The following is a 24,155-nucleotide window of genomic DNA, read 5'->3' on the forward strand; positions in this document are numbered from 1 at the left end:
TAGCTCAGTGTTTCTACTTTTTGTTTCGTGTTTAAGAACAGGATGCGCTTCCATCCTGAGCCTGGTACCAGCTGCCACACACCCGCAGAGCAGTGAGAAGGAGGACCCACCACCGATGACAGGCACCAGGTAGGAGCAGAGCACCTTAAAAATGATGGCCAAATGGAATACAGAAGCTTCTCGTGAAAGACTCAGAAACGACCATTTGTTTTAACAGTTTGCTAAATTACCTACTTTAAATATATTTGATGGTACAGAAGAATGTTCCCTTGACCTGGCAAAATCTCAAAGGTAACAAAATACAGAAATCTAGAGAATAAGATCCCTATTTTTATAAATCACCACCTTGTTTGGTTCATCTGATCATTTTCAACTTTCCTCTGCTGCAAATTGAGAGGTAATGGAGATTCTTATAACCAATTTCCATTTCATCAGGGCATTTTCATTGTTCTGCAGCACTGTCTGATGAGAACGACTCCAGCACTGCCCTGAGGAGCAGACGCCCCGGTGACTGTATACTGATTACCACGGATGCTGATTGTTTCAACAGTAGCAACTAGTCAAAGAACACACAAGTAAAATCTGTCATCCTGTAAAAATGGCCAAGTTCTAACTCTGGGAATTCCATGCTTATCAACTGATACTGCCTTGTCCCTGTTGTTAAGTCTTTCGCAGGCAAGTTTCTTTGTTTTGACAGCTGTGTGAATTGGTGGAAAAACAATAAAACACACGGAAGAAAGGACAGCCTCGAGTCCTGGTTCCATCACCAACGGGCACAGACCTCAGACAAGCCATTCAACCTCCCGGGCCCTCAACCTCTTCATCTGTCGAACCAAGGGCTTAACCTTCCTTCCAAGGTCCCTTCTGGGCTGTGATTCAAGGACTCTCTGGGAGAGCGCCGCACCTCCCGCGGACTCATCTCCCTGAGGGCAGGGGGAGTTCATACACTTTCTGCCATGGCATCAAGGTCCCCGTCAGCAGTGAGGCTGCACGTTCGTAATTTCCCCCCAATAATCTTCTTGGTTCACAGCACGGAAAGCAGTGTGAGCACTTCACCTTAATTCTCGTGGCCAGTGGGTCGGTGCAGTCATCAAAGCGGATGCAGTAGCCCACCTCGTGGCCCAGCAGCGCACCCCTTTCCTCAGCTACTCTCCCTGCAACCTTTGGGAAGAAAGATCATGCTGAAAACAGAGACGCAGAAATTACTGCACAGAGCACATCCTGTGGAAAATCTAAAGGTCCCTTATTTTTTGAATAGTACGTGAACACCATGGAGAATGAGAAGAAAAGGGGCAGGTCATTAGAGAGCAAGCATGTGATTTATTCTACACCCAACTTGAGGCAGCTTATAGTTAACTACCATGTAACAATAAGCCGCACAATGGAATCACATAAAGATGTTACGGACCAAAGAAATGGCAGATAAAATTCAAAAGACCAAAGCCAATGAGAGAATTTTAAAACATGGATGTGCCAAAATGATTTCAGTTGAGCCACAAATTCGGCTCGGCATTTCCTGGCGGCCGAAGCAAAAAGTTGAAGAAGTGACGAGATTACACCCTAGTAAAGCTTTCTTTAGCACACGGACTAAGGACAAATTTTCACGTCTTCACGCCTCGAAATAAAGTACCTTCCACTGGACCGTGAAGGCAGGAGAACAGGAATGATCCCATTCAACACTGGGCCAAGTTCATTTTCCCTTTGGAGGCAAAGCAATGACGTTTCCGGAGGCAGATAACCTAAAACAATTTGCAACAGTGCCCCAGCTACCAAAAAAGCAGTAAAAGGGGAAACAAAAAAGAAGAACGTAGGTTAAAAGATGAAAAAAAGGAACAGGGTGGATAAGCAGGTGAGAAGGTTAATGAAGGATCCAAGTTACCTTACTAAAGTAAGAGTAGAAAACAAGACACATAACAATATATCAGAAAGACCACAATCCATAGATTTCTTCTTCACTTACCAACATATGACAAATGAGAGGTGAACACAGGAAAGAGAAGACAAAACCCAACGGCAAGAACTCCCACCACCCCTCGAAGGCAAAGGCTGTCAACTCCTTAATGGAGAATATTTGAAATAATAGATAAATATCAAAGTGGGAGAGCAATAAAAAGAAAATAAAGAGTTTAATGTTCACCGTATAAACTACCTAACTGAAAAGAACCACAGGCAAACGGTAGCAGAGAGGCTTCCCGGGGACCTGGCCCACCGCCCCCCACGCGAGGCAGGCAGCCGGGCACCCACTCCCACAGGTGAGGCGACCTCTCCACGGAGTCTCCGAGTCCTGGGTCGGGGACGTGGGCCGGCACAGGAGGTGTCTGCAGGCAGGGCTTCTTGCCAGTGCCGCTGGGCTGCGGTGGCCCCAGGGGCAGGAGCCCGGAGCCTCCCTGCACTCAGCCCTCGGGCCAAGCCTTATTACTTCATGATTCGGACGCATCTGCTATCCAAGATATTTTATTTTCAAACTTTTTATTTTAGTCTTTCATGTATGATCACATCACTGGACACTGAAAAGGCTTTCTGACAGATTTTTACCTCTACTATTTAAGTTTCACTCCCAATGACTCCATCAACCGGACTGGGTAAATACTATGTTTTTGACACAGGCAAACAAACACAGGGAAAAGGAAACAAAAAGGAGAACCCAGTCACTGAGCACTAACCACCGGCCCGTGCTGTGCTCCAAGTTTCCAAAAACTGTATCTCACTAAATACGTGCACGGCCCACGAGGTGGGCGAGGTACCCTTGTTTTCCAAGAGGAAGAAACCAAAGTAAGACAGGGTTAGGGCTTGTCCTGAATCACAGGTCAAGGCAGGGCCTGGTCTTGAAGGCGAACCCAGACCCTAGCAGTCCAACAGATATCCTCATTAGGCGGACCGCCTCTCACGGAGATCGAGCAAAGGCTTGCGCGATCTGTTCTCAGGCTCTGAGATGGTTTTCAGAGTTTAGTCTGCACACAAAGTACTTTTTGAGATGTAGCATTCCCAACTTCACAGCTCTATTAACACTACCCCGTTGATTTATACACTCTCTGCCCTTTCAAGAGAAGGCATGGGGCTTCGTGGAAATTATCCATAGCTACAAATTTGGAGCAAAACGCGGAGTGATTAAGAGCTGGGAGTCCGAACTACATACAGGAAAAATTGCTCTAATTCCTAAGTAACTGAGTCATCTTTCAGTGACATAGAAGGTTACTAAGTCTAGTGGTTTCCCAGCTGTTATCTCTTGTTTTTACTTACACAGGCTCAGAAAACATGTTTATCGATAATTTCTGCCTCGAAGACAATCAGAAAATGGACTTTGGGGAAAAAAAAGATGACACAATAATTAAAACTCAGTACAGAGCACAAGTAACTCAAGGCAACAGGATTAGTTTCTTGTCCAGGTAAAGATGGCAAAATAGAGGCATTCCTCTGAAGAGCTAATTTAAAACAATAAAAGAAATAAAACATATTATCAGCCACAACCTGTATCTCCGATGAAAGGAGGAAAGAGCCACAAGGCCAGACAACAAACTGGGAAGCACAGCTGCCAGATGCCCTGAGGCCTGACTCTAGAGAGGCTCCAAGGTCAACCATGGCCGACTACGGCTTAATGTGGCGCCACGGCCCCAACAGTCAGGACGGGCAATCCTTATTTTAGGAAGACAAGAAACAGCAGCGTGTTCGGGTCCAGAAGACCTAGGACATGTCTCAGTGGAAATCCATTTTGATAGCAGACAATCACAAGGGGGAGAGGACTGAAGGAGAGGCATGCAGTCAGGCAGCAAGTATCGAATCCTAAGCCAGAGAGCCCAAAGAATTTTGTCATGAGCCTTGACAGACCTCTGCAATCACTACGGCGTGCGTCTCGAGCTCCGCAACCCCACCTTGGCCCAGCAAAGGAGGAGAAGAGATGCGGGGGGGAGGCCGTGCGTTATCCAGCCCAGCGGAGCCTCAACATTCTGCAGCCGTCGGTGGCCCACTGCAAGGATGAGCAATTATCATCAAAGTACTAACGCCAGCCCGCCGCAGCGAAGCCGACCAGGAAGGAAAGAAAGGCAGGAACACAAGCAAAAAAGCAATTAAAAAGAAATTTTAAAAGTCTTTTCCACAGTTTAATCCTAGGTTCCGGCACACACGAAAAAGGGATTTTCCCAAGAAACAAGCAGGATTAAGGTCTTAAGTGGGCAGGTCACAAGTCAGTCTGTGGAGGTCCCCAAATCTCACAGCTTCCATAGGACAGACCCCTGAGAGGCTTTTCTCAAATTTGAGAACAATTCCCCAAATGTATACAATGCTACAAACAACCACTTACAAAATTAAAGAAACTTTTCCTCAGTGGCAATAATAAAAAGCAAATGTGAATCGACCGTTCCAGGGAAACACGAAAATGTTGCTCTACTCCCTCTGTAAAAAAAAGAATAGGAAATCACTATCGTGTGAAGAGGCGATCCATGGCAAGGCAGTCAACAACTGCCGGCCAAAAGGATTTACAGAAATGTGTCAGGCAGTTAATAATAGCACTGTGTTATTTTTCTGGATTTTTTAAAAAAAATTTGTAATATTATCACCTTTAAAATTTGTAATGTATTGTAATATCTCCTCCCATTTTAGACATTTATTTTGAGGGAGAGAGAGAGAGAGAGAGAGAGACAGTGTGTGTGCACATGCAGGGGAGGGGAGAGAGAGAATCCCAATGCAGGGCTCAAACTCGTGAACCATGAGATCACCACCTGAGCTGAAACCAAGAGTCAGACAACTGGGCTACCCAGGCGCCCCTCACTTCTCTTTTAAAGCAAAACAAATAACAAAACAAAACAAAACGAAAAAAACCTTCAAAGCAGTGATTATGAGACCCAAGTAGAGATATAAAGGAACCCAAACAGAATACATTTGACTAAAAACAATCACAAACATGGCGGACAGGCTTGGAGAAATCTTACAAAAGAAACCACAAAAGAGCAGATGACTCCAGAGACGGTGATAAACACTAAAAGCAAACAAAGGAGATCTAATATCACTGAATTGATGCCCTTACACAAAAGAAAACATATATGGAACGGAAGTTTGCCAACATCTAACAGAAGAAAACCTGAGATTTGAACCTGAAGGCGGAAAGTTCTTCCATATTTAAGAAAAAATGAGACAGAACAATCAGCATCGAGATGTATCCTGGCACAAAAACAAGCTTACAAGCAGGGAAAGTGGGCCAGGAGGGCAGCGGAGAGAACCCACTGGAACTCAGGCATCTACACAGTGATCCTCCAGGCCAAGGGCAGTGCAAAGTGTCTGCACAGTTCCTAGGGAAAGAGAGTGTGAACCAAGAATTTTGTAACAAAGACCACAATCAAACGTTCTCAGGCACAGAAAATTCAGCCAATGAAGAAATAAGGCAAAATGAACCATTCAAGGTTAGCAAAACCATGGAAGAGAACTGGCGATGAACACTGGCTGTATTTAAACTAGAATTAAAGTTCATCAGCCGTGGGAGCGATTGGTGATTACAGGAAAAGAACATGTATTTATAACCCTTGAAATTAAAAATCCTAGCGCTGCATCTATAACAAACGGAGGGAGAAAATATACAGAGAGTAAGTGTGCATTTGTTCGTCTGTCACAGGAAACTACCGAACGTGGTTTCAAAAACGAGTAACATCGTCAAGCTCTTTGGAATCTTTTTTCTTAGTTTTTAAGCTCTCATACATTTTCCTGTGGCGAACACGCATCTCTCCCGCGTTCAGCACCGACTCCTGCTTCACTCCAGTTTCCCCTTTTGTTAAATCCAACAAAGGCAAATGCACAGCCGGGACCCCATGTTTGCAGAACTACTCCCGTCCATCCAACCGATTCATCTTTACGTGAACATAAAAGCAGAGCTTGGAACGGTGTTCACAAATGTTCAAAAGGTTTTCACTGGGCGATGAGATTTTCGTTTTTTCATTATTTTTTGTTTGCTGTGATTTCCTCTGTACTTTATTACTACTTAAAAAATTCGTCAAGCTCATACAAGCACCAACTTTGCAAAAGTAAGCAGGTCACAGCTCTTTTTAAACTGAGGAATTAAAATACTTAAGGAGCCACTTCATATTCACTTGCAGCTCTCAGGAAACAAGAAAACAAAATAAGCCACTGAAAACAGAAGATGCAGATGGAGTTTTTGCAACACGGAAAAGAGACTCACTGTGACAGCTGCCACTCTTCGGGGCTGGGTCACTCCCACGACTCTTCCTTCGGCCGTCCAGCCAGCTTCTGCAAGGTACTGCAGAAAAAAGCACACCTAAGTTTGCACGCAACACCACTTCTCCAGAACCCACTTCCCCCAAGGTAACCTCGTCTTGTGTCAAAATCGCCGACAAAGTTAGTGACAGAGGGTTCTGATCCCAGCAGACATTTTGGAAATTATTTCGCAAATGAGGGATCTGAGGCTTGGAAATGTTAGGTAATTTGCCTGCGTTCACATCAGAGCTAATAATCAGAAGAACCAAGGCACATGGTCAACATTCTGACGCTCCGGTCTTACTAATTTCCAGGTGCCAGTGCTGCCTGGAGGAATAAACAGCTATCCGTGGGTCACACAGAACACTGCTGAATCCACAGAACAAAGAATTTTAAAGTACACGCCGAGCCAACTCAATGTAAATATCAACCGTACAAAACATCTTAGTCAGATTAAATAAAAATAACTGGGTTTTGTCCGTGTACATACGCCATTACATCAGTACACAAAAAATTTGATTATGTGTATTTATCTGATTTATTTACATATTTATTTGCTTTATGTATTCATTTGTTGTATATTTATTTTATCGTTTACATTTTTAAAGCCTAAAGTGGATTAACAGTGGTTATCAGTTATATATTTTTATAACGTCTACATTGTTTCACCAGGAGTACGTATTCTACAGTAGGAAAAAAAGAACAAAAATGCCACTACATAAAAACGTACCTGCTCACTTGTTCAAAAGAAATAAGGGAAGGAACTAGAGAGAATGCCGGTCTACGAAGGATTGGCAGGAAAAAGGGAGAAATAGAAACAGGGCAGCAGGGGACGAAGAGGGAGTGACAATGTTCTGAGTAGATGATTTTGTGGAGCTCTGACTCTTAGAGCCAGTCATGTTTCACGTGGTCTTCAAGTACCCAAAAAATAAACAAACTGACCGAGATGTAAGTGAAGAGAAATCAGAAGGAAATACAAACGCTGACACATGGCCCTTTCTGTAGTACAAATGAATAACGTGATCACAACGAAGCCAGTGGAAAAGACCTGACCTAAGTAACTGGAGAACAATGTCTGGACTGGATGCTGTAAAGCCAAAGACAAAGAGAACTGTGATCCAGTTAGTAAATGTTAGTAAATAAGCAAATGGGCATATGGGTTAGCAATTCTAAAAGTGCTTTATGTTTATACTAGAATCTAACACATAAGTTAACATACTGTAAACAATGAGGTCTGAGTTTCTCCCTGTTGGAGAAAAGTTACAAATCAAGAAAGGCTAAAATGAGCCCTGTGGTGTGGGACTGGAATCAGAAGTATCGGCATAAGTTCAAGGTTTTTAATACATATACAGATTGACATAGATATACAGATGCTCTTATATGTGGGGATTGGTAGTCACATAAAGATTTCCTAAATCTACCCACTGAAGACTCACAGCAATGTCACCTCAGTAGCAATGGGCACCCTAGTACCCAAATCTTGATTTCTAAACACCATTCTCCAATAAAGGAACCAGGGCTCCTTGCAGAGTGTTGGATTCCAGGTCTAGTGCAGGGAAAACCTTAGACAAGCCTGGAACATCCTATGGTACTAGAAGGTAAGGAAAGGTTCAAAAAAAAAAGGACGGAGGCTTTTAGAAAGAACACAGGGCCTAAGTAAAGGAGCTCCTAATGATCAAACTAACAAACTAAAAAGGATAGCACTGGATTTTAACCCACAGAACAAAATATAGAGCCATGAATCCACATTGATGTACATAAATAATTGAATAAATAAATACATGAGCGAGAAAAGACAGTTTTTCCTTACAGAAGATTCCATTTAATGAAGGAAAAAAAAGAGAAAAGAGAAAAGTATTAAGCAAACACCTGAGTAACTGCTGCAGACAAGATCCACTGAGGGAGGGGCATCTGGGCGGCCCAGTCAGTTAAATGTTTGATTTCAGTTCAGGTCACACATGGTCCTGCAGTTCGTGAGTTCGAGCCCTGCATCGGGCTCCTCGCACTGACAGTGTGGAGCTGGCTTGGGATTCTCTCTCTCTCTCCCTCTCTCTCTGCCCCTCTCCTGCTTGTGCGCGCTCTCTCTCTCTCTCTCTCTCTCTCTCAAAGTAAATTAATTAATTAAAAGAAAAAAACAAAAGATCCACTGAGGGATGCTAACGTTAGGAGGCAAATCCTGAAGGGAAGGGGAGTATCTGCACTCTAAAAATATCTCCCCCCAAGGATATTTACCAACTACAAAGGGAAAGACAGTAACTTTATACGCAAACCCTGGCACCTTAACCAAGATGAACCTCGCCAGTGATCAGACATTAGCATCTCAAACCAATTCTGTGGTATTCTTTCCCAAAATGCATCAATGCATCAGCCCATTCTAATCATGGGAAAACATCATGCAAATCCAAACTGACAGGGATTCCAGAAAATAAATGCTCAGTACTCTTCAAAAATGTCAAGGTCACGAAAGATGAGAAAGAGACTCCAGGCTAGGACACTGTGCCAGCCTAGAGAAGACTAGGCAGAAATAACAACTAACTGCAACATGGGGTCCTGGATCTTGGAACTGGAAAAGGACACTGGAGAGAAAACTGAAGAGACTGGGTACGATCTCCAGCCCAGCTGTTGCACCATACCAGCAGTGATGTCCCGCTTTTGATTACTGTACTAGGGGAGGTGGGGTGAGAGGTTTAAGGGAATTCTGCATCGTTTTTGCAACTGTTCCATTCGTCCAGAATTATCTGGAAATAACAGTTTAAAAAAAAAAAATGACTGGGGCACCTGGGTGGCGCAGTCAGTTAAGCGTCCGACTTCAGCCAGGTCACGATCTCGCGGTCCGTGAGTTCGAGCCCCACGTCGGGCTCTGGGCTGATGGCTCAGAGCCTGGACCCTGTTTCTGATTCTGTGTCTCCCTCTCTCTCTGCCCCTCCCCCGTTCATGCTCTGTCTCTCTCTGTCCCCCAAAAATAAATAAACGTTAAAAAAAAAATTAAAAAAAAAAAAATGACTAAGGAACAACATGTTTTAGATAATGTAGGTTTTTTGCTATAAAAACTGTCAAGTTTCTCTCTCTTGTATTAAACATTAAATACATACACAAGACACTACCAACCACACCAAACAACACAAACGCAAAACCAGAGCCACGAGAAACAATAGTTACAGGGCGCCTGGGTGGCTGGAGCATCTGACTCTTGATTTTGGCTCAGGTCACGATCCCAGAGTCATGGGATCAAGTCCTGCGTCGGGCTTCTCACTGGGTGTGAAGCCTGCTCGAGATTTTCCCTCCCTCCCTGCCCCCCCATCTCGCTCTCTCTCTCTCCCCCTCTGCCACTCTCCCCTGCATGCTCTAAAATAAAGAAAAAAAAAAAAAAAACTTAAGAAAAAAAATGAAATAATAGCCAAGATTCAAGGACCACATTATTAAGTGCCAGAACCATGCTGAGCACCTTGCACACACAAGCCCATTTAATCCTTGCAACAAATCTTAGAAGGAAGGTTAACAGCATCATCGACAATTTAGAGATAAGCAAACAAAGAGATCACATAACTTGTCCTGGGACAGATTAAAAATCTAAGCCCTGGAATTTAAGCTCTGCAAACCACAGCCCTGTCACAAAACTGGGACACAATTCTCCCATCCAAAATAAAACATACATAACTGTAGTCAATCTCTTAATAACAGTGGTAAGCGAAAGAAAAAGAATTTCCGTAATAACAAACAACCTGTCCACGAAGCCAGTCTCCTCAATACACCTGTGATTCAGACTTCTGCATGCTAATGACCACTGACAGATGGAAATGAAAAGCTGCTGCGAAAGCAGGTATAGTGTTGCTATCAAAAGGCAGTGTCGGGGCGCCTGGGTGGCGCAGTCGGTTAAGCGTCCGACTTCAGCCAGGTCACGATCTCGCGGTCCCTGAGTTCGAGCCCCGCGTCGGGCTCTGGGCTGATGGCTCAGAGCCTGGAGCCTGTTTCTGATTCTGTGTCTCCCTCTCTCTCTGCCCCTCCCCCATTCATGCTCTGTCTCTCTCTGTCCCCAAAAAATAAATAAACGTTAAAAAAAAAAAAAAAAGGCAGTGTTATGTCACGCTGAATTCCATCTCCGCTCTTTTTAAGGGTCACCAAATCCGGTCCTCTTGTTAAGGAGTGGGATTAGGAAGCACTCCATCAAAAACAGCACTAATAAAAATTGTAGTAAGGAAGCTTGTTTGCATAATCCATTGTTTTGACAGAGCTCTGGGAAAAAATATCATCTGGGTTCTACATATAGTTTGTGAAATTTCAAAACTGGTGTTTGGTGCTTCAGCATGCAGTACTTTTCCAAGGAAAGATATTATATAAATCCAGCAAGACGGTTTGTTAAGAAAACCTGCTCCATATTCTTGCCATGACCTTCAGCTCCTCACTCAGCCTGTCCAATTTTCCTAGGCCATAATAAGAAGTCGTGGTAATCTCGGAGAAGAGAAACTCCGTGGTGAGGAAAGGGAGATGATCCGTCCACACGAGGGGTAGCAGATATTCGGACCAATAATATAATCATCTATCACAATGACCTAGCCAATTTCACCAGCAAAGCTTAGGAGACTCACGCTTTACCATTTATTCTTTTGTGCTTTTTTCAACCGTGTGCCAGAAGAATGCATTAAAAAAACACAGTGCCTGTAAGAAAATACAGTTCCTTAAAAGTAATTAAATTCAAATGTACGTGCCCTTGGATCCATTACCTCCATAACTCCTCTATTTATTCTGTAAGTATACCCATATGCGTACAAAATGATACATATGAAAATTGACTCACTTCATCACTGCGATAATACAAAACTGGAAACAACCTAAATGCCTCTCAACTGGGAACTGGTAAAATAAATTATGGAGAATCTATGCAACTGAAAAATGACACATCAAGTGGAAAAAAGGACCAGGTATATTAAAGCATGGATACGTGCCACCATTTGTGCTTGAAAAAGAGGTACACGCACACTTTTCTGTAAACGCAATAAGAAAATCTCTATCTGCGAAACTACTAACATCCGTTGTATCTGTATAAAGGAAATGAGTATCAGAAGATAGGGCAAAAGAGAAATCCTTTCTTTTGATGTTCTTCCATGCCTTTGAATTTTAAACGATGTGAACCTATTAAATATTCCTCCAAAATTAAGAAGATGAAAATAAAGTAAACGTTAAAATAAACCTTAAAATTTAAAACAAACTACCTTCATTCGCTGCCACACTGCCCAGGCTGGATCCTCAGACCCCGCTCTCTGGCCTCCAGGCCACTCTTTCCCTGGACTCGCCGCTCAGCAGGCCCTCTCTGTTACCTGGCAGCTAAGCCTTGCTGGGGGAAATGACCAGATCATTGTGCTGTACTGTACTATGGATCCAAATATCTGCCACCCACCTGATAGGAGGATTACATATACTGCCACCCTACTGCTATCGGGCCTGGCCGTGAAACTTGCTTTCTCCAAAGCAACGTGAGGAGTGCCACAACCAGTCATGAGTCCTGAAACCTGAGCCATCTCACAATTCCGCCATCTACCGTGAAGACTCCCAAGGCCCAGACAAGAACTGGGCCAGCATCCTAGGTCCCACTGACCATGTGGAGCAGCCATCTTGGGTCATCGACCCAAGACCACACGGCGTAAAGAAGAAATACACCTTTGTGTTCTTAAGCCACCGAGATTTTCAGGTTCTTTGTTAACATAACACAGTTAGGTTGAGATGACTAAATAAGCATACAGACTGACTCCAAAACAAACGGAGACCACCTCAACTCACGTGGCCCATCTTTCACCCTTGCTCCCTCCTCCACATCACTGCTAATGCCTCATCTGTAACATGAAGGTAATAATAACAGTACCTGCCTGGCAGGGTCACTGGGAATTAAACAGAGTAACGTGTGCAAAGTGACCACTTTATGTAGCACTTGTTTACTACTCATTACTTGTTTCATGACGATGATGGCTGGGATTATCATGACTCTCTGGTAGTCTCTTGGTAACTTGGCGTGGCCCTTCTCCCGTGGCTCTCTGCAGGAAGCAAGTAATTTGCTAAGGGCTTGATACCACGTGTACCTGTCTTCCTTGCAGCTCGCCACGTGCCCTGCCGTCCTTCCTCTACTGCTGTCCGTTCCCTTCCGCCTGTCTTTCCCGGGCTACACATTAATCACCGGGGGACCTTTTAAGAAATACCTATGTCTGGGTCACATCCTAAACCCATTATTGGGTCGGGTAAAGGAAGTTGTATTATCTCTTTATACAAGTTCAAAAATAGGCAGAGCAGGGGCGCCTGGGTGGCTCAGTCGGTTAAGCGGCCGACTTTGGCTCAGGGCATGATCTCGCAGCTTGTGAGTTTGTGCCCCACGTCGGACTCTGTCCTGACAGCTCGGAGCCTGGAGACTGCTTCAGATTCTGTGTCTCCTCCCCTCCCCCACTTGTGCTCTGCCTCTCTCTATCACAAATACATAATTTTTTTTTAAATTTAAAAAAAAAAAAAAATAGGCAGAACAAATCTGTGGTATGAGAAGCCAGAATAAGAAATACCCTTGTGTTGCAGGAACAGGAGGAGAGGCCAGGAGACCAGAAGGGGACACAAGGGGACTTCTGGGGCTCTGGTAACAGTGTTCTGCTTCTTGAGCTGGGTGCTGGTAACACAGGTGTATTCACTTGTGAAAATTTATCAAGCTGTACAATTATGACATTAGAACTTCTCAACATGCGTTTTATACTTCAATAAAAATCTACATTAAAAAAGAAAGACCTGCAACGACCCCCATCCCTGACCACTTACTTACACATCACTCTTCACCCTCATAAGACATACTTTGATCCCACCCTAACTGTGAACTCTTGCTGAGTCCCAAACACTTCTCACACCCCAGCAGCCCTGAGCACAATATTCCCTGGAGGAGAACGTCTTCCCACCAGCTGCCATGGGTGTTCAATGTCTACTCTAAATGTCATTTCTCTTACAAGGCCTTTCCCGATCCTTCCGTCAACTTGTGTCCACGCTAGATAGGGCTTTGCCCTGCACGGGGGGTTCCTTCCACTCCCACAGCGGCTATTTCTTTAGTCGTCCATTTTTATTTACAACTATAGCAGTATTCCTTTTACTTTCCTCTTCACCTGTAACTATTCGAAGGCCAAAACTACACATTACACCTCTTTGAAGGAGCCCCCACCGTTCCTTTCAGAGTATGGCTATTCAATCGTTACTGTGGAATTATATTAAATCCACGACGAGTGTTACTTTGACGCTAATCAAAGAAACCACAAGAGCCAGAAGTTGAATAAAAAACATCCAGTTGGGTTGATATTTTCTCTCTGATGGCAGATCTTAAAAACGCAAATTATAGTAAAGAGAGTTCTCAAGTTACAAAACCCTTCCAGTCAAATATAAGTGCGAAGACACATCGAAGCGTATACTCACTTGTGGGATCTGTGTGCTCTTTCCACATCCCGTCTCTCCGACAATCACCACTGTCTGATAGTTTTCGACCAAGTATAATATATGATTCCGAAGCTGAAAAATACAACCCTACGTTGTAAAAAGCCATACATTTCCTCAAAAGAACGAAACAAAGACTTTTAAACATTATGAAATGAGCTGTCGGCCAAAGGCAAGTCAATTTTAAAAAGAACTATCCAAATGTATTTCCAACTCGCAGACATACTGTTGGTGTCTATATAAGCTGAACCAAGTGCAATTGAGAGCAATAACTCACCAAAATATACAATGTACCTAACCTTTAATTCAACACGGTCACTTCCAAAGAGTTTAATTGCAGACGTACTAATACATGTGAACAAAGAAGTGCACATACAGCACACTCACTGAAGGGTTGTTTATAACAGCCAAAACTTCAAACAGTCTAAATGTTCACTAACAGGGTTAAGTCAGTTATGATACACTCCAATAACGGAATACACATGGTTGTTAAAAAGAATGAATGTCTATTTGCACTGATAACCAATGGTCAACAAGGTATGTTAAGAGAGGAAAGCAAGACACAGAACCGTGTAAATAATACACTACCATTTATGCTTTTAAAGAAAGGGTAAATACATATATGCTTATGTACAAGCTCTCTTTGGGAGAAACAAAACAAAACAAAACAAGAAACTGGTCATTGTACTGTCTCCAGGAGTGGAAGAGGGTGGCCAGGGAGGGGCAAGGATGTGAAGGAGACCTTTACACTTTGTACAATTATGTATTATCTAATTACAAATTCTTCCATTTATTAACTGGGGGGAAAAAAGAAAGAAAGAAAAAAGAATACGCTTTCACCTCTACCTCTATATCTGAGTTCATACTAGAGCACCTGTAGGTTGCATCTAGATTTCAAGTGAGCCTTCCTTTACCCATTTAGTGTGAGCAGAAATACTGGTTTGGCCCCTGAAAACTCAGATCATTTCCACATCCTATCTACTTAGCTTCAGGATATATTTTTGTACCCGCATTTGTTTACAGATGCACCTGGTATTCCGGAGAGTCATGAAAGTATTCCCTAACTACCTGGTTTGGAATGAAGTAAGCCCTGCCAAGTTCCCGCACTCTGACCACCGCTCAACCCATCTGATTCTGCACCAATAATGTGGTGAGGACTGGGAGAGCAGAAAGGCTGCCTAACTGACCCAGTAAGGTACTGGCTGTTTGGGGTTAGGATATTTGTTAAAAAATGAAGATTCCTAAGGCGCCTGGGTGGCTCAGTCGGTTAAGCATCCGACTCTTGATTTCAGCCCAGGTCACCATCTCACGGTTCGTGAGTTTGAGCCCTGTGTCGGGCTCTGCGGTGTTGGCATAGAGCTTGCCTGAGATTCTCTCTCTCCCTCTCTCTCTGCCCCTCCCTCTCTCTCTCTCTCTCTCTCTCTCTCTCTCTCTCTCAAAATAAGTAACACTTAAACAAAGTAAAAATGAAGATTCCCAGCCCTACCCTCAGGGTTTGATTCAGCAGGTTTAGGACAGAGCCCAGGAATCGGCATAGCTCAAGCCCCCAAAGGAGAGCCTGCTGCAGGTGACCTATACTGACTAGCCTACACGCTGGACTTTGTGCTTTCTTTTGTTTTGGGTAAGGGAAGGTGAGAGGTTTGGGATCTTTGCAGGTACTTTGTAAATGGAAAATCCATCCAGTCGATGGGTGAATGGATAAATGGACGGATGGTCAAGGAAAACTTGAAAGACAATCTGAATACAGACAGAAACAGACAAGGCATTCCAGGAAAGGGAAATAACATAAGCAAAAGAAAGAAAACAGAAACAAGCAAACAGTACCAACTCTATTCAAGGGGCACCAACAAAAGCCCACGAAAAGCTCCGGGAATGGCTTGGAAATGATTACAAGAAGGGTGGTCCGGGCTTCCCTGTGAAAGGCCGTGCATGCAGAGCGAGAGTCTGGACTTTCCCGGGGGGCGCTGGATGGGCTGTCAGTGCTGTGAGAAAACCAGGCAGCACCACACGAGACTGGGCACAAAAAAACAGAAGGCAATTAATTCATACGTCACATCCTAAATACGACGGACTGCGAATGGAGAAGTCCAGTGGGTGACAACAGAGACAGAAATGACAAAATTTCCAATTTGGAGACAGAGAATGACACTACCACCCAGAGGCCCAAGCAGGGAAATCCAAGAGCTGGTGAGGAGGGGGGGACTGAGCTTCAAGAGGCGGCTGTTGAGGGAGTAAGAGGAAACCTCTCATAGCGGCGTCAGGGCCCTAATGGGAACACCAGCCGACAGGAGGCAGTCGAGGAGCAGGCAGCCTTGTAACGTCATCAGGGGAAAGGGAGTGACTTTAAATTTATTGCCCCTTTCGTTTCAGTTTGTTTTAAAATCTACTTTTAGTTAATGGCGCAGGGGTTGGTGAATGAGTTAACTTTTACCCTTTTTGTCTACATTTATCTTTAACTAATCTCAAGAGATCCAAAATGTGCTTAAATTTAAATTGTTTTGCTTATCAATAACTTATATCCCTCTTCTTACCATTTTAATTTCCGTCAACGTATGTTAAATCTTGATGGCTTTTTCCCACTGTTTCATTTATCATATCTTGTAAGTTCAGTTGGAGAATGAAGAACAGTCCAGAAAAGGCCAAAATTCAATACTTGGTAAACAGTAATTATCTGTGTACTCGAACGTTTACTGTATGTCAGGTACCCAGCTAAAGGCTCGATGTGGATTAGCTCGTCTGGGCCCCCTATGGCTCCTCTGAGGTAGGTGACATCAGTCCCATGTCACAGATAACAAAACAGAAGCTCAGATGGTCAAGCAAGATCGCACAGCACACAAGCGATGAAGCTTGGGTTTGAACTCTGAAGTCGAGCTCCAGAGTCTCGGTACTTCACCGCAGTTCAGGCTGTCCCTTACCACTGAGGCAGCAACAGTGAACCTATAAGCTTATCTCCTGAGGGGCAAACCTGTTTACATTCACACGTACTGGATGAGGCTAATCACCTGAGGGAGAAATCCAGAAACATCAGTACACGAGTGACTAAAATGTTTGGGGCCACATAAAGCTCTAACCAAGGTGACTTGGCTAAAGAAGGATTCTGCTTCAAATCCACTTGGAGAAAGCACGAATTAATAGAAGAGGAATCATTAGCACAGTCTATACAGAGGGACTCCCTTAGCAGAAGAACTTGGCAGCCTTCCCCCAGCACTGTCCAAGCGAAAGAGAGACAATCACGACAATCACGGGTGCTGGTGGCCACACCTGCTTGGGTCATTCCAGAGGCACCTCGTGAGGCAGGGAGAGCTCGTCACCCTTGATGGGGGGCTATATGAAAGAAACATTCTTCAGCTATTTCTAAATGGCCTTTGGCCCTGCACTCACTTCGCGATTACAATTTGGCTTCCCATGTGGTCTTGGCAACAGGGAGAAAGTGTGTCCATGGACCGTGTCTGTCCATACTGAAGAACTATGGCTATAAATGAACATATTCTGAATTCTAGTTTATGCTCTGGCCTCTTGAGATAAATATGTCCACTTCATGAGACCAATAAAGTGTCTAGATGTGCACACAGCCCATAACAACCACCCACATCCCGTCACTGGGTCAGTTGGAGTTGACCTCTTCCACCGAAACAACCTCACATTCCCAACTAGTCTTGTTTAAAATTTGCCTTTAGGGGCGCCTGGGTGGCGCAGTCGGTTAAGCGTCCGACTTCAGCCAGGTCACGATCTCACGGTCCGTGAGTTCGAGCCCCGCGTCAGGCTCTGGGCTGATGGCTCAGAGCCTGGAGCCTGTTTCCGATTCTGTGTCTCCCTCTCTCTCTGCCCCTCCCCCGTTCATGCTCTGTCTCTCTCTGTCCCAAAAATAAATAAAACGTTGAAAAAAAAAAAAAAAGAAAATTAAAATTTGCCTTTAAAAATAAAGCTAAGGGGTGCCCGGGTGGCTCAGTTGGTTGAGCATCCGACTGGCTGAGGTTATGATCTCGCGGTTCGTGAGTTTGAGCCCCACGTCGAGCTCTGTGCTGACAGCTCGGAGCCTGGAGTCTCCTTCGGATTCTGTGTCTCCCTCCCTCTCTACCTCTAACCCACTTGCATTCTGTCTATGTCTCTCTCAACAATAAATAAACATTAAAAAAAAAATGTTTTAATGAAGCTAAAACTGGCCATACGTTGGTTAATTTGTTGAAGCTGGAGGCATAGAAGTTCGTTGTCTATTTTCTCTACTCTTCTTTATATTTTAATTTGTCCACAACTGAAAGCAAAGTTTTTCAATACATAAGATTTAACTAAAAAAACCCTTAAGGACTTTCAAGATTGATATGGTTAACTAACACACACATATTTTGAAAAGCTAATCCTCTTACATAAGGGTAGCTCTGAGCTCACTGTGTTCTGAAGAATCTTTTTTAAAAATTTTTTTTTTAATGTTTACTCATTTTTGAGAGACAGAGCGCATGAGTGGGGAAGGGGCAGAGGGAGAAGGAGACACAGAATCCGAAGCAGGCTCCAGGCTCCAAGCTGTCAGCACAGAGCCCGATGTGGGGCTTGAACTCACGAACCGTGAGATTATGACCTGAGCCGAAGTCGGACGCTCAACTGACTGAGCCACCCAGGCGCCCCTCTAAAGAATCAGTAAGAGTCGCCCCTCTAAAGAATCATTAAGAGTCCACTTCAGTACCAAGTACGGAGCCACTGCATGCTGCTTTGGACCAACAGACTGCGCATTCTTATTCAGTGTACCTTGAACACCGGCAGCTTCTGCCTCTGCTGCTCTATGGAAAGGGCAGCGTAAGGATTGTAAACAACGGTTGTTGCAGAATTTTCGGCTAGACTCTGTCTCTCTTCAGAGATGCTGACGCCGGGTCCCTCTGTACCTGCAACAGAAATGCTTTTTTCAGATGCTCTGATGCAACCAATGAACAGAAAAATGTGCAGACGTTGCAAATTCAAAGACGAAGGTAAACAACACCAGCAATGCGCTTTATCTCAAACTACTAAAAGAGATCAACTTTAACTTGAGGAAAGCATCTAGGAAAGGACCTAGGAAAATACAACAATCTTCCCTAAAAGCGTCAAGAACAGAGATGAGAGTCCCACTGGGCTCCAAACTGGCCACACGTAACTGTATGTCACAGAGGACAATATGCTTTCAGGCCCGGCCTCCACATATTACTACTAATTACTGAAAGTGACAGAAACCCAATGGGAATTGGCAGAGGCGAAGGAGGGGCGGCACTACCGCAGGACTCCAGCAGCAAGGCCTGGGGACGCCAGGGACCGGGTACTCCAAAGCTGCGCTGGCTTTCTTTCTCTCATCTCAGAGCCTCTCAATCAGCTCCTTTCTGTCGCTAAGTTTGGCTTCTTGTAGCAGCTGGAATCAAGGCTGCTGACAGGGCCAGAGCTCAGGCTCACCCTCCCTCACCGATCACCCGTTCGCTCACCCGACAAGGACAGGAGGGCAAGAGATACCGCAGCGAACACTACACAGGCAGGCCCTCCCCTCTGCGGCTTGCTTGCTTCTTTTATTCTGCCTCCCAAGAGAATGTAACTTAGTGCATGAAGAGGTTCTAAGTGCTAAGGAGAAAATAAAAGACTAGATAAGGGGGATCAGGAGTCCCAGGTGTGTGTGGTCTGGAGGGTGGGGAGCCTCTCCTCCCAGGTCAGGTCCAAAGCCCAGCCTGATCCGGTCAACCACGGCCAGTGGAGCGGGATGCGCTAGACGGCAGCCCCCGTTGTGAATCACAGAACCGGGATGGCTGGGTGCAAAGCGCTGTTCCAAGAAACCACTGTGCTCAGCAGATTAAAAAACAGCTTCCCACGACAGCTGCTTGGTAAGAACAATGACAAACTGGTGCTCAGGATAGTGAAGAGTAGTAGGGAAGCCATATCCCACCATGAAACACTGTTCAAGGTACCGTGGATTTTAGCCTGAGAAGGAAAATGCCTTATAAGGAACATGGGTCCAATTTTTATGATCAGCTTCCGTAACTTTTCACGGGGATTCATTTGTGTAGCCCTCGAACAGAAACTGGAAGTGGTAAGTGACACATAACGCGACATAAGGAAGCAATTTTCAAAAGCTAGAGCTGGTCAGCACTGGGGTGCAATGTCTTTGGGAGTCATAAAAACCCTCCCTGGAAGTTCAACGACGTGCCCCACTGCCTTCTGTTGGGGGGGGGGGGGCGCTACAGAGATGCTTATCCAAAACTTATCATCCCCCAGGCCTTCTGAACTCATGGAGAAGATAATGCTATGTGGAAACACAGGGGCTTTGTGACAAGCACATTTAGCCACCGATTTATTTTTACATTTTTTGGAGGTCCCATATCCCTTCGACAATCTAGAAAAGACTATGGACTCTCTCTCCCGAAAAATACACCAGAATGTAATTGGTCAGGAGACGAAATGCTCGTGGTCCATAAACCCCCTAGAGCTAAGTTTAGAATCATTGCCACAGATCTTTAATCCCTTTTCCATTTATTTCGAGGAACACAGTTGTGTTCCAGAGGTCCAAGATTGCCAACAATCGGGTAAGTGGGGCACTGCTGTATTGTTTTTTTGCCAAAACGCTGACCTTCCTTCCAACAAGATAAAAGATAGAAAAGGACCTGGAACAAAGCCTGGGCTCAAAGAAGCAGGTTTCCTTTCCTTTTGTCTCTTATTACCGCTACCTCTTAATAACTTCTTGTAGACTTTACCCGCGAAAAATCTGCAAAGAATACCTTAGCCTCACCAGCTCTGTTTTTGTCGCAAATTCCCTCCTTTTCAGAACACATTTAAAACTTTTACAGCATGTCTAGAACATGCTAGCATTGCTCCCGCAAGGTCACTTCCTTCCCCCCCCACCAGGGTCCAATCCACCCAGGTATCTTCACTATCCCACCCCTCCCTGTCTCTAACGTACATCCAAGTATATTGTTAGGAGATGTTTTACAAGAGCTACTGCCAATCAATAAGGAACATGTCTCCTCCTGACAAAAGACTTCATTCAGGGGAGTCTGGGTGGCTCAGCTGGTTAAACACCTGGCTCTTGATTTTTGGCTCAGGTCATGATCTCAGAGTTTCGGGAGCCTGAGCTCGGCGTTGGGTTCTGCATACTGACCTCGTGGAGCCTGCCTGGGATTCTCCCTCTCTCTCTCTCTGCCCCTCCCTGGCTGGAGTTCTGTCGGAAGGAAGGAAGGAAGGAAGGGAGGGAGGGAGGGAGGGAGGGAGGGAGGAAGGAAGGAAGGAAGGAAGGAAGGAAGACTTCATTTGACCAAATCAGAACTGCTTCCTTCTATGTAAATTCCACCTCCCATTCTGACCGCCTATGGCTGCCTTTCCCTTGGGAGCATTCTCTTTACTTACAAGAGTACACGTCTGTAATCCTGCAAACCACAAATGCCTTCATTTCTCCATCTACAAAACAAGGATGACAACAGCACCCACACCCTCCCATCTGGCATTCCCTCTAAACCAGTTTTTTAATTTGAGTGGTGCCCAATTAGTGGATTATGGAAAGCATGTAGTGGGTCATGACCAGCATTTTTTTTTCTTAATTTTTTTTTTAATGTTTATTTATTTTTGAGAGAGAAAGAGACAGAATGTGCGTGGGTTAGGGGCAGAGAGGGAGGGAGACACAGAATCCAAAGCTCCGAGCTGTCAGCACAGAACCCGACACGGGGCTCGAACTCAAGAGTGTGAGATCATGACCTGAGCCGAAGTCAGTCATTCAACCGACCGAGCCACCCAGGTGTCCCAGCATTTTTTTCCAATAACGAACTAGAAATAGAATACCATCATCTCCTGCCTTGACCCAAAATATAACCTATCCTATCACAACATCATCTTGCTACTCAATTATCTTGGTTTTTAGGACATGCTTGAGGCACACATCTCACTTTGCCTTGTTCATGCTGCGCCCTTTGCCCAGCTCTGTACTCCTACCTCTCCATGAAATAAACCTTATTCGTGCTTCAATGTTCACCTCAAAAATGTCACTATCTTGGGGCGCCTGGGTGGCGCAGTCGGTTAAGCGTCCGACTTCAGCCAGGTCACGATCTCGCGCTCCGTGAGTTCGAGCCCCGCGTCGGGCTCTGGGCTGATGGCTCAGAGCCTGGAGCCTGTTTCCGATTCTGTGTCTCCCTCTCTCTCTGCCCCTCCCCCATTCATGCTCTGTCTCTCTCTGTCCCAAAAATAAAAAAAATAAAAACGTTGAAAAAAAAAAAATGTCACTATCTTTATGAAGTACTTCCTATCCACACAATCTTTCCCTCTCTTCTGTACTTTTATGTAATTATAATACTTAATGTGTATCTAGTGCTAAAAGCTTTACATGTATTCTCATTTAATCCTCAAAAGAATCCTTTGGCAGGTGTTATGCCCAATTTACAGATGAGGATCACTGAGACTCAGAGCACTTAAGTGACTCTGCCAAATCACCAGTTTAGTATATGGCAGTCAAGGATAGCTCTACAGACTGACTTGTGGAGACTATCTTCCTTACCATCACCTTTATCTGCCTCATTTTAATATCTCTCCTAGAGGCGCCTGGGTGGCTCAGCCGAATGAGCATCCGACTCTTGATTTCAGCTCAGGTCATAATCTCACAGTTAGTGAGTTCAAGCCCTGCATCGGGCTCTGCGCTGACAGCGTGGAGACTACTTGGGATTCTCTCTCTCCCTCTCTCTCTGCCCCTCCCCCCCCTCAAAAAATAAACAAACTAATAAAAAAAAAATTAAAGGATACCCAACTTCATATTCTAACTGAGAGAAAAAGAATAAATCTTGAGAGCAGAGCAGCAGCCTGGTCACCTGTCTCCTGACCACAAGGTTAGGTGTTCAATAAGTATACCCTCAACAAATGAGCTAAATAACAGAATAGAATACTTAGAATAACCACATGTTTTTTAGCCAAAATAGTATCCTGTTCTGATTTTCAACATTTCATTCAGGCCTTTATCATACTTGACACTTTGACCTGTTAATAAAGGCTTGAATAAATAAAATGCAGGCTATCTCATTACCTAATGAGATCTAATTTCTGGCTACAAATAAAATTCATGATGGATAACTGGCTGACGATTTTAAATACTGAATAAAACTGTCGCTAAGTGACAAACTACATATTTTTTAAAAAAGAATTAACACATCCCTTGCTTGGGCTTCTCTCCTACATCACTTATATGCAAGGTTAGAATTCCATCTAACTCTGTTCTCATTTCATTTTTTGCTGCAATCTAGTTTGCACACCCGGACGTGCAGAGGTGCAAGTGGTGGAAAAAAACAAACTGGTAATTGTTCAGAAACTTTTGCTTTTTACAAGAAATTGATGGAAGGGGAGGAACTAATGTATCTAGCAGGATCTGGCAAGTACACATTCTATAAAATCCTGATTAATGAAGAAATTAAACCAAATCAGGCCAAGCATTTTGTGACTAAGATTCGTGTTTGCCTGCAAGAGAGAAAGCGGTGGTAGCCAATACGAAGGAGGATGGTCACTTTCTGGTAGCCACTCGGGATGGGCAAGAATTACCCTAAAACAAAACAAGGCTTCTTTCCCTTTTTATGAGGACTTACTCTACGTCAGGCAAGGCGCTGTGCTCATTATTCAATCCCACAGGATAGTTATTATTGTACCCATTTTACAGGTGAAGAGGTCAAGGCGACTCAAAAAATTAAGTGACTTGCCCCAAGGAACTCTGCTACCACAGGGCAGAGCCGAGAAGTCTGACCCCGGCAGCGCGACTCCAAAGCTTGAGCTCCTAAGCCCTGAGCAGCACCGCCCGTCCCGCCCTAGCGTAGCCCCAGGACGGTAACAGGACACGCGTGGGCGCTTCAGCGCTTTTCCAGCGTTGGGCAAGACACGCATCAGGAGCGAGGAAAACGAGGCCCGGGGAAGCTGAGACTCGAACAAGGTGACACAGAGACTTTCCGCCCAGCCTGGGGGCGGACCCCCGAATCCGTCCGGACCACGGTGAGCGCCAGAGCCACAGAACCCACCAGCTCCGCGGCGGCGGTGGCCAGCCCACCGAGGTCAGGCCCGCGAGCAGGTCCGCAGGCCCCAGGACGCCGGCTGCGGGGCCAAGACCAAAGTCAGGCCGCCGCATCGGCCCAGCGTTCCTCCAAGGGCCTTACCGGGTCGCCAGAACTTCACCGGTCCCACGGGCGCAGCCATGCTGGGGTGAAAGGTCACGAGGGAGACTCCACCCCTCCGTTGCGCGTGAGCCCCCGGAGGGGCCGGGGGGCGTGGCCCGCGAGGAGCCTCGGCCCTGGAGGCGCCGGCGGAGTTACGGCCACGCCCCCGTGGTCACCACCCCCCCCGAGCCACGTGACCTACAGCGGTTCTCCAAGACCGCCCCGGCCCGCCCCCTGGCCCACGTGACCGGGCCCGCCATATTGAGGGAAAGGATGCCGTTCTCCGTGCTCTTTAGTGTGATATGTGAAGATTCTGGATGCCCTGCCCAGGAGCTTGGCGTGGACTGCGTGGCCGCCGTACACCTCCGGAAGGACGAGCTTTGGGAGAAAACCGCCGGC

The 24,155-nt window shown here is 45.2% G+C and overlaps 1 protein-coding gene across 4 annotated transcripts in view; it reads right to left on the reverse strand.

The window, feature by feature from the left end:
* DHX35 (DEAH-box helicase 35) overlaps positions 1–23,885 on the reverse strand; it is a 66,817-nt gene extending 42,932 nt beyond the window's left edge. For 2 of the 4 annotated variants that reach the window (XM_040447063.1, XM_040447061.1), the window contains exons 1-4: positions 23,757–23,885; positions 18,382–18,515; positions 13,624–13,716; positions 6,164–6,241 (exon numbers count right to left, since the gene is read on the reverse strand). In XM_040447063.1, the coding sequence (XP_040302997.1) occupies positions 6,164–6,241; positions 13,624–13,716; positions 18,382–18,515; positions 23,757–23,796 (345 nt within the window). In that variant the 5' untranslated portion in view covers positions 23,797–23,885. Of the gene's footprint in view, positions 1–1,056; positions 1,162–6,163; positions 6,242–11,408; positions 11,430–13,623; positions 13,717–18,381; positions 18,516–23,756 lie in introns of those variants that run through there. The other 2 variants (XM_040447060.1, XM_040447062.1) reach the window with 2 other exon arrangements.
* Positions 23,886–24,155: the final 270 nt, after the last annotated feature.

The sequence above is a fragment of the Herpailurus yagouaroundi genome, unplaced genomic scaffold (genome assembly GCF_014898765.1).
Source record: "Herpailurus yagouaroundi ecotype Mexico unplaced genomic scaffold, PumYag 196, whole genome shotgun sequence".
Taxonomy (NCBI): Eukaryota; Metazoa; Chordata; class Mammalia; order Carnivora; family Felidae; genus Herpailurus; species Herpailurus yagouaroundi.